Below are 11,441 nucleotides of genomic sequence, written 5' to 3'. Positions count from 1 at the left end.
TGTTTGATGTTAATACACTTTTAAGAACGTCAAACTAGAAATAGATTCTTTCACAGACACACAAAGCTGTAGATCTTCAAGAAAAGTTCATCAGTGCCATCTAGTGGCAGAGGAAGAAATTACTCTGAAATATGCTTAGATGGTTTAAGCATGACAACATATGAAGCCTGGTGTTTTTATTAAAAGGAATTTAAAATTAGAAATCAATAATTTTATTTCTGAAACTGTGAAAAATGACAAGGATTTATCAACATACAGTTTTATGTATTTATTCATATGAGAACTAAAAACAACATTAGGGTTACACAAAAATACTAAGTATTTTGTTTTCAATAGATGAGAAAAAATTCTCATCTATAGTCTTATTGAAAATTTTGTCACAGTTAAATCCTTACTATTTTTCATCTAAGCAGCTGTAATTAATCAGTTAACACCTATGTGTCTGAAAATGTCACATCTGCAGTTACATTTAAATAAATGAGTGGTGGATTTGGACATTTAATGTGCTTCTACCTTTGACTGTATATTTTATTCTAATTTACCGTCTATATTTACAGCTTGGATTCTGCACCAGAAAAGCAAGACTCAACTTGCTTGCTGTACTTTAAAAAACCTCCACCAGAGAGCGCAATTATTAATATCTATACTGCAGAACTAGAAGTTTACAGTATCTTCTAAGACAAAACCTGTTTTAAAGGCCACTTTAACACACTGTTAGAGAAATACAGGTGTAACCAAAACTAAGAGTGTTGTTTTCATTTGGAGAAATCTGTAACCTCAGCCTGACTGCTGTTGTTCAAGTTTCCTGAAGCCTTTAGAGTACTTCTAGATTATGTGTTTAATATGTGGCTTCACTGCTCTCCTTCAGTGTCAGATTTTCTTCCTGCATGTAAACTGGGTCTATAGCAGGGTGTCAGTCCACTGTGACACCCTCAGGCAGGTCCACCACCACAGGGGCACAGTCGTCTAAGTCTGCGTCAAAGTCCCAGCGAAACTTCTTGGTCAGGTGAGCTTTGAACTTCTCCGCTCTCTTTCGTAGAGTTCCGTCTACACCGGGTCCACTGGCAAACTGGAAAAAGTCCTGTGGGTAAAAGAGGACAACCAAGGTAAATCATATTTGACTGTATGAGATGAGACCAACAAAAGACTTATCTTCACATTATACTTTCACATCAACTATAATATTAGAATCGGCCTTTTTCTGAACAAAATCTCACAGGCCCTGCTATCAGTTACCTGAAATTACTTGAAAAGATGAAGAAAGAAAGACAATTACAAAAAACTGGTAAAAATATTAAATTAATTCCCTTAGAATGGAAGGATCTTATAAATTAAATAAGTGGAATGGGAAATATTACCATGAGAACTACAAATCAGCTTCATATTTCTGAAGAAAAATTAGGAAACTGGGTGAGATATGCAACATGTAATTTATCAAAGTGACAACTCTGATGGCAGCAGGGTTCTGAGGTAATTTTGTCTTTATCCATGGCTGTACACAGATGTAGATATAAATTGCACTGTATGCAGACATGAACATCTGTATACTGAAATTAAACACATGAATCTGAGTTACCTGTTAACAGACACTGATCAGCTTCTGTACATCCAGTGAGAATCTGCAATTGTATCTTGCTTGTTCTGTTCATCTTTTTTGCTTGTTTAATTTATTGTTTGGTTTTGTTTTATCTCTCTTCTGTCTTCGTCTCCTCTTTATGCTGTATAATTTCTTGAAACATTTTAAAAAGGTGACTGGAATATGTGTATCAATTTCATTTGCTCCCTCCCAGGCAGGTTAAGACAGATCTGTGAGCATCTGAAAGATCAGAGATAAGATTACCTTCCCGGCTATGACAGTTAATCCAACAAAAGAAGGAAATTCCGGACAGGTAGGACCACCCAGCTACACTCAATACATCTGATAAACTGGAGGTCGGATCTTTAAAATAACAATAGATGGCTGCTAATATTTAAATAATGTCACAGTGAAAATTGTCACAGAACTGCAGTCATCGGTGATGTGATGATACACTCAACTCACATTACAACTCATTACAGTTCGGGAAGTTAGTCTTCCCTCTGTGACTCAGTCGCAAGATTTATTTTTGCTCTCTGTTCCCAAAGTCCGTCCTGAAATGGGTAAAAGGAGTTTCAGGTATGCTGCTCCTGCAGCCTTGAATCTTCTACAGGAGACTCTTTGTCTTGGAGAGCTTGTCTCTTTGAATCTTTTTAAAAGTAGATTGAAGGCATTGGAGGATGATGCTTCAAGTTGTAGATGTTTTGACCAGTGACTTTGAGCTCTGTTATTCGGGATTTGTTTGTTCAGTATTTATAACTGTTATATTTCATGTCTGTAACTCTGTTCATTGTGCTGCCGCCTTTCTTGACCAGGACACTCTTGTAAATGAGATTATTGATCTCAATGAGGTTTTCCTGGTTAGATAAAATTAAATAACAATAGTAGGTTCATCAAACCTAATAAAAACTAAAGATTTGGGTACTTTATTGTTACCACTCACTAAATGTCTGAGTCAAAAATGCTAAACCATCTCTGCCTTCTCTTCTCAGAAAACTGTCAATTATTGTCCTTTAGCATTCATATTTGTATATTTCAAATAGAATCTACGTTTTACTTTTAGTACAATTAGGATGAATGCCATACCTCTAACTGGTGAGGATATCCTGAGGCATGACAACACCACGATACACTGCTACATTTTGACACATTTCAGCTGTTCAACTTCTGAGTCAAAGTCTGGCATGGAGTCTGTGCAGTATTTTTCCAACTTTAAATTATTTGATTGAGGTACCATTTAGGCACCAATGCAGGGTTTAAAGTATAAATTAAGCAATGGTTTGCATAGTTTATTAGTTGTTTTGTGAGGCATTTCTACACTCCAACAGGGTCTATGGTCGCTACTCTCATACACAATGTCTTACTCTGACATGTTTTCCAAATAGACTTAAAGGAATGTTAAAATCTACACTCTTTCACTCAACACATGCCATTTAGACTATGAAAATATCCCTGTGTCTCCTGATTTCTGAAGTACAGCACCTACCTGCAGCGTGGAGGTGAGGAAGTTGTCCTGAGACACGATATCAACGAAAAAGTCTGGGGGAATTTCTCCAAGCTGGTGGTAAAGCACAGCGATGAGCCCTAGGTAGAGGTCCTTACGCTTTCTCATCGCATCTTCTGATCGACACAGCAGAGCAAGGAGACGCTTCCAGTGTTCAAAGCCTTCATACACATTTCCAATCAGGAAACAAACAAAGGCAAACTGAAGCTCACCTGAAAGGGGGTCACAGAAAGTAGGTTGTTCGTTATGCACTTTTCTCTTTCGATAATCTTACATCACTATATCAATACGTACCTAGCAGGTTAAGAGGCTGCAGCTCATGATTCTTCTCCAGCACAGTCTCCAGGGCATAGCTCAGGTCCAGGCTGCACTGTGTGATCTCAGCTGGTGTAGCCCCTGGCGGGTAAGTCCTCTTAGGGATAACAGAGAATCGCAGCTCCGTCCCCTCCCTCTGTTTCATCTTGGGGAGCCTGTCGAGTCCCTCTTTCATGCTCTGACAGCATGTGTCATTCCTTGGCTGCTCTGCCCTGTCTTTGGTGTGTCTCATTTGGAGCTCGGGAACTACATCACTAAACGCACATATTCTGCCTGAAAGCGGTTGTAGATTATTGGCCACCTCCTCACTCAAACGGTCAGTGAGAGACACCCATTTTCTCATCACCTCATAAGGATAGGGGCCAAGGTAAGGGTCCAGATCTTGCAAGTTGGCCCTGACCCGGCTCACCTCTTCCTCATTCTGGGAGGCGCTGAAGTCCAGGTCTTCTTCTTTGGGATCCCAGTTGGCCAATATGATCTGTCTGGGTTTGAGGTTGAGGAAAAGTCCTGTCTTTGGGCCAATTTCTCCTCCACAGCTCGGCTGGTTGACAGAGCAGTAGAAGAGGAAGTGCAGGCCTGGGGGGATCATCTTCACACCCTTGAAGCGGGGGCCCACCTGCCAACTCTTGCAGTCGATCCCCAATTCTGTACCCCTTGGGACCCCCAGCAGCACCAAGGTAGCTCCTTCTTCAAAGAGCCTCCGAGCCACATCTGGATCCATGTCGACACTGCTGCTAGAAGAGGCCATGCCAGCTCTGACGATTGCCTTTTTATGTTAAGATTATTTAATAACAAACACAGGGCAATACGGAGCCTAAATAAAGCCTACAGTGAGAATTTTCAAGTTAGAAACACACGGCAGAATCTCGTAAAAAGCCGCATGACTGACCTGTCGTCGAGTGATGCTACTTGGCTAAGTCCATTGAAAACGGGTTTGAGTCTGAATTAATGAATGAGGCAGTTATGAGGAAAATTAACCTTCTTACTGTGTTTAAAATAAGAGTGAATATTTATTAAATAGAGGCGAAATTCACCAATTTCACCCTCTGCTGCTAGTTGTTGACGTATCGTGTCGTTAGCTTATCGTTTGGTGGAGGCTGTCCATCATACCATCTGCTCCGGACGGAAACAGCGCTACTATAATAAGTTCCGCTTCTGTTCTCGAAGTGATTTCAAAATAATGTTAAGTTTAAAGAGTTTTCAGAAGGCAAGTGTTGCTTTGTATAAAAAAAAAACTTAATGGGATAAAAGTTTTCATTTTTCCCTTTTTAACTCGGAATTTTTAAATTAAAAAATGTTGGAATAATAAAATGTATGACTCTTAAAATTTATGCATTCAGCTTCCGTAGTCCGTTAAACAAATACGTAGCTAAAATTCACAAAATTACTGGTCAATAAGTAACAGTAAAAAGTATTCATTTTACAGTTAACTTTACGTTCTGAGTAGCAACTGAAGAATTGTACAGTAAAACAATGATATTTCCTTATTTGCATGAAAAAGAGATCTCCATCGGGTTGTTCAGGTAAAGTCACAGCTCTTTAATGAAGTAAAATACACAGCAAAATTGACAGTGTGAAATGAACTCATGGAGAGTTAAACTTAATATTTTAAAGGAGGCTTTATTTGCCCAGTCTATATATAGTTAACAACACTTAAAGCGTTGAATATTTTACAATATGACAGAGCTCCAGTCAAGGCAGCCCATGAGGGGGATAAAGGGGAGAGCTTTCTGGGGCCCAGTTAAACTGGGTAGGCATAGTGCTCAGCATAAACATTGTCCATTTTAAAGATATAACATTTTTTTGTATTTCCCAAACTGACTAATAACCACTATAATCAAAGCAACAGATATGTTTTTTATTTATTCATTTCATAGTATGTGGCCTTCTTCAATTTGTGCCCTTTTCTTAGAATTATGATGGGGTTAAAAGTAGAAAATGTTTACAGTGATAAAAACAAAATGGGCTAAAAGTGGCAAAAATTGGTTAAAGGTGGCAAAAAAAACAGGTAAAAAAAAGGGGGGGGGGCAAGAAACAAAAATGGGTTTATGGTGCCAAAATGGGCCTAACACACAGTAAAATGCAGTTAAATTGGCAAAAAATAATGGGTTTAAGTGATGTAAAAGGGTTAATAGTGGCAATAATGAGTTATAGCACAATAGGTGGAAAGTGGTTACAATGGGTTGAAAATGGTGAAAACAAGCAGAAAAGTTGGTGGAATAAGATTGAAAAGTGGCATAAATTGGTTAAAATTTTCAAAATTGGGTTTAAAATGGCAAAAAATGAATTAACTGAGGCAAACATAGGCAGAAAAAGTGGTGAAAATTTGTGGAATAGGCAGTGGAATGAGATTTAATAAATAGCAAAAATGGGTAAATAGTAACAAAATTGGTGAAAAGTGAAAACTGAAATAATTTCAGTATCAGAACCCAATAATAGCCTGACACACTCTTCAGCTCTAAAATGAGGTAACTGTTAGCCAGGATGATAGCACCAATGCTTTTGATCCAACACATACTAACATACTATTAATAAATCACAAGGACCCTTTCTTGTCAGGGGCCCAGTCAATTCTGTGGGCAGGCCTGGCTTTAGTAACTCTTGATAATCTGTGGCAAGGTGGATGTCCTCTGGCAAGAACAAAGCAGAGTCAACCTCATAGCAAGACATGCATACTGTTAAAGACATGTTCCAAGAGTCTTTTTGGAGCAGATAAAGTTACTGGCGTGAACTCTTACTCAATGGATAACTTCACTCATGATGCAAATGTGTCTCATACCTATAAAGATTATTTTCAACGTGCTACTAAAACCTCCTATCAGTAGAAATCAGACATTAGAGAAAGTGTTTTATTGCATTGCATATGCTACAAAATGTAACTGACATAAGAACCTTTAATGGGTATGCTGACATACGGCTCAAGAAACGTGATTTCTGACAACACATTCAATCTTAAAGTATTTGAATGCAGACATTATTAGCTTATCTGTGGTTACTAGGAGAATGTTACACAAGAAGCAATCCTGCTTGACATGCAAAGTGTTATTTTTTAAGACAAAAATAATGAGAACTCAACAAAGGTAAACCATAATAGAGTGATTGGATTTGAGACAGCTACCAAAACACAGTGGGTCCATGTTCACGGGTAATCGGATGTCTTTATGAGAAAGAAGTGAAAGCTTAAAGGAGGATGACAGAATTATTTACTTCGCACCATCATACTCAAAAATTTCTGCCAACAAGTGTTTAGTGACTTAATAACTTTGATTAACCTGATCTTCATTCTCTTCTTTCCTCGTATTTTTCGGACTGCTGAGCAAGAGACTGTCTTCTTTCTCTGAAAGCAAAGCAAGGCCAGGGAAAAATGATCAATGAACCATTTATTGTGATCAGTTTAATTTTTAAAATAAACTGCTGCAGTCATTTTTCTTACCAGATAATCCGGGTTGCAGTTGTCAGAAATGAGCTCCTTCATCGTCTTCAGTGGTTTCTCCAGGTCAGAGAGCTGCTTCCAACTCCCGTGACACTGCATCTGCAGTGTCGCACCATATATGGCAGCCAGGATGTGATGCACCTGCCATGACAGTAAGCCAAAAAAAAGAAGAAACTAAAAAGGCATTGAAATAGTCCATAAATCTCAACTGTGAAAAATTATGTCCAAAAAATCTAAGTTATACATCACTGATCACTTAAAATGATTATTTTAAGATCCTGCGAAACACACTGTAAACCAGTATCAGGACATATTAGACTGGTATCAGTCATTATTACTCTGTCCATGGTGCTGAAAGTGCTCATGGTGTCATGGTTCTTACCTTTCCTGAGGGACAGATGTCTCTGGTTTTAGAGGACTTTGCTGAGGCAGTCAAATTCTGCAGAAAATAAGCATGTAAGTGAATAATATTACAATTAAAATGTTGAAAAAAAGGATAAAATGGAAACTTTGTCAGAGGGTGTTCAAGCTTTACTGCTGCAATTGATTATAAAGACATGCATTTGGTAGTAAATGGAGGTAACAATATCAACAATTATGAAGACATGATGACAAACTAATAATTATTATACAGTGCAATTCATAATATAAAATAGGCTGAAAGCTGAAACTACAGAAAGACAGTAAAATAAAATCGGCAAGTCACAAATCAAACAAGCCAAGGAAGGAAATTAACATTTTCAAGCTTAAATAGATATATTGGAGTAGACTGTATGTGGCTCTTCTAAAATGAAGCGCAAAAACGCTGTAAATGACTCTCACCAGAAACCGCAGCTCAGTCAAGACGATATCCTTGTATGATTCGAGTATTTCTGTGTCGTTACATCTACGTTTACCACAGCAGCTGGTCAATAAGAGAACCATCAGGACATTACGGAGTAGACTTCCGGTCAGACACTACAGAAAAGACAGGGGTCAGAAAAACAAACGAGAACACTCTCACAGCAGTGTTACAAAAAATAAAGACACACACTCGGACGCACGGCTTGACATGTGCAGATGCACAACTTCTGATCTTCCAACACATGTTCGTTGCGTAAATACGCACCAAATTTGAAAAGCACACTCACCATTTATCATGTTCTTTAGCAGAATCCTCAGACAAGCAAACCCATCTCGATCAGTGCCGAAGGACCCAAGGAATTACTCCGGATCCTACCGCGTTCATCATATCCAAACCTCTGTTTAATCAGTATTTCTTCACTTTCTCTGGTGGATAGATGAACCAAGACGCGCAGGCGGGTAGATTTCCGATGTGGTGCGGCGTGGTTTCAGACATCACCAGCGTAACGACTGCTCCGATTTCCTTTCCCGTCATGGATTGGTGACGCCAAGCTTTGGATTTCACCAAACTCTAGTCCGATCAAGTCAAGGAAAACTTCTGCAATCAATCGCTCGCCTTTATCCTTTCGGTTTCAACTGGGAGACGTGATACTAAGGGGGTGTGTAGCTCTTGAGGATGTTTTTTCTTTTTTCTTTCAATCTTATATAAAATGAAATGTTGGGGAAAAAACACGATCCGAGAGTGTTTTGTGGGCATTAGTGCATATTTCTGGAAGAAAGAGGCAGAAGCAGATGTTGCTTTGTGGTATTTTGAAGTCACAGTGCGCAAATTATGAAAAATCTCACTGAATTTCAGCAAACCAAAATACTGACCATGTATGAGAGGATCAGTGGGGGTCAAACTGTTCGGCTAAATGTCTGAGAGAGTGCAAATCACAGGGATTCAACTTGGAATTCAAACTTCAATTTGATAAACAAAGTAAATCAAAATATTTATGTGTGTGTGGGAGGGAAAGTAAACTGTGTGATAAACTCTTTTTTTTAATTATTCTATGACTGGAAAGTATTTCAACACATTTCCAGCAAACTAAGTCCCAAAGGCAGTTGACATGTTAAGTCATCTAACAGCCCCTGACAAGTTTATTTTCATCTCTGAAGGACATGACACTGCAAACAAAAGCTGAACCCCCAAAAAATTAAAAAAAAAAAGGGTTTTTTTTGTTTACAAAATTGTCCATTACAACTAAGATGACTCCTTAATTATTAAGGGAAAAATATTAAATGATTGAACTATGTTGTGCATCTCTCTCACAGGACAATTTAAAACACTTACTTTCAAACCTGCCATTTCATTTGTTTTGCCACATTTTGACAACCATTATGACAGAAAAAATAAATCACATATCAACACTTAGTCCTTATTTAGTACAAATACAAAACCAAATAACAGGTGAAAATCTCACAGGGAAGGCCAGCACAGCCAAAAAATGCAGACCTATAGAACAACAACAAAAGACTCAAAAGTTGAAATTTAAGCTGATTTACAAATTCATGACTTCAACCTGCACTCTGGGATAGGTGTTTATTTACAGAGAAATATTCAAACAAACATCAGTATCTAAATGATTCACTAGGTGCAGCTTTATGGCAGTGTTGCAAGGAGAATAAATCTGTTGTAAAAGAATGCTGTTTAATCAGAGCTAGTGCTTGCTGGAGACGGCATGGTAGACTGAAACAAAGTCAAAGACCATTGTTGGTCCACTAGGAACAAATGCCAGTTATAAAACTAACCTTTAAAGGATAATAAAGTGATATCATTTGTCATATCCATTTGTCATTGTATCTTAATGTCCTGTGTAAAGCACTTTGAATTGCCTTGTTGCTGAAATGTGCTATATAAATAAACTTGCCTTGTCTATGTTCACAACATTGCTGCCACACGCCCCCAGTGTCAGTTTGATGCATCAACTGGGCACGTCATTTGCATTTATTGCAAAATGAACTCAGGATGCTGTATGCACGACTGGTAGAGGTGGTGGAGGTGAGACAGTCAACAGCAGCATACACAACAGCTGAAAATTTAAAGACAAACTTAAAAACTGGCTCCATAATTCTAAAAACTTTTATTATGTGTTATTCTCACTGCACAGAGACAAATGTGCCTTTAACTCTAGCTGGGACTGACAGTCTGTTTAGTTGACCTTTGAACGCGTAAAAACAATGACAGTAAGATAAGTGTTACAGTTCAAAAGGTGGCTCTGCACAGTGATCAGTCAAGTGTGACAGCCACCAGTCACCATGGTCACTAAACCAATAAGCTGACATTCACGCATGGATGAAAATGTGAGAGGAGTTTGGCTACAGATTGTATTTTTCAGAGCTGAAATACACCCTAAATTGTTTAAAATTAAATAGGGTTAAACTTCCAATTTAGGGTTAAGGTAATAGCTAGGATACCAAAAGTCAAAAGCTAAATGCCTGACCTGCAAAACGTTTAATAAAGCAGAGTAAACAGTCTGCTAACAGGAAAAAAGCTCATCCTTCATTAAAACATTCTAACACAACAAGAGTAGCTCAAGTAGCCCCGTAAGCTGCGTGAGCTACGCAGATAACATAGGTCTGTTAGATGCATAACATAGCTAAAGCTAAGATCACAAAGTGGCTGTCAGCTGTGTAGGAATATTCTCTATGTTGCTACGTTAGCTTTAGAAATGTTTCCTAAAGCCCACATTACTGAAGCTACCTTGCCTACAATGGCTTATGTAGTTACATTAATTACGTAGCAAGTGTAGCAATGTTAGCTTAAGCTAAAGCTAATAAAGCTAAAGCAAGCCACCATTTGTGTACTTCTAAAAACAGGTTTGCACATAATTTAATACCTGATGAGACCTCTGTTTTTTCCTGTTTTTTTTTTTTTAATTTAAGTTTTGCTCATTCTGTAATGTTTGTAATGTAGTTATTCATGAATGTTAATGTCAGACTTTGTTTATGAATAAAGTTTAATTAAAACAAATATGTATAAAATGTAACGGAAAATAATGACACTTCCATTCTGAAATAGATGACGTCTCAGATAAAAGGTCTGTGAGAGTGTCTGCAGCAAGACTGTAGTGGAAAATGTTGTATGTGTGTTAAATGTGTGCCCCCTAGTGGTATCATCCAGTAACATTTATCACACATGGGCAGGTTGACTACAAGAATGCTCAGGAAGCTGGTAACTTTGCAAAGCAGATGGATGCGCCCATTTCCTTGTTTCTCACTGGCAAATTCATCTTGCAAAGCTCCCGTCTGAACTATCTGGGCCCCAGTCAGGACCAATTAGCATTGAGAGGCAGTACTTTTGGGTTGGCAGAAAATAGTAAGCAAGCAGCAACAAGAGACTGGTGCAATTATGGCGGAAGACATTAGCGTGGATGCTGCTAAAGCACCAGTTTTATCAGAACTCGACATTTCTTCATTAAAAGAAGAACAAAGAACAGCAGTGAGTTGTTTTCTTTTAAAAAAACAATTGTCTACATATCTGCAGTTGCCTTGATTTGTGTAGTGCAGTTCTCTATGGATTTACTCCTCAGTGGCGGATACGTCATGTGATTTGTTGCTCTGATTGGCACTTAAAGACGTGACAGACAGAACGCTCATCCAGTCACCCTCCGAGGATTTTTTCAAAGCCTCTACCTTTTCCCAAACACTGTATAGGAGTGGTTTTTCAGATGGATGTGTGAAACACATCCATCTGGTGTGTCAGGTTAGGAAGCAACTGGATGCAAATG

The 11,441-nt window shown here is 38.3% G+C and overlaps 1 protein-coding gene across 2 annotated transcripts; it reads right to left on the bottom strand.

Annotated features, from left to right (window-relative positions):
- Positions 1-253: 253 nt before the first annotated feature.
- aar2 (AAR2 splicing factor) lies at positions 254-4,495 on the bottom strand. Of its 2 annotated transcripts, XM_041798367.1 has the most exons (4): positions 4,285-4,495; positions 3,375-4,161; positions 3,063-3,292; positions 254-1,081 (listed from the first exon to the last, which is right to left on the bottom strand). In XM_041798367.1, the coding sequence occupies exons 2-4, from the start codon at positions 4,141-4,143 to the stop codon at positions 914-916; spliced, it is 1,167 nt and encodes a 388-aa protein (XP_041654301.1). In that variant the 5' UTR covers positions 4,144-4,161; positions 4,285-4,495; the 3' UTR covers positions 254-913. The 2 variants fall into 2 exon arrangements, with proteins under 2 accessions (XP_041654301.1, XP_041654300.1); XM_041798366.1 differs by having other exon boundaries at positions 3,375-4,495.
- Between the last annotated feature and the right edge of the window lie 6,946 nt (positions 4,496-11,441).

The sequence above is a fragment of the Cheilinus undulatus genome, linkage group 11 (assembly GCF_018320785.1).
Source record: "Cheilinus undulatus linkage group 11, ASM1832078v1, whole genome shotgun sequence".
Classification (NCBI taxonomy): domain Eukaryota; kingdom Metazoa; phylum Chordata; class Actinopteri; order Labriformes; family Labridae; genus Cheilinus; species Cheilinus undulatus.
Note: the sequence above shows the minus strand (reverse complement) of the source record. Positions and strands in the feature narration are given on the sequence as shown.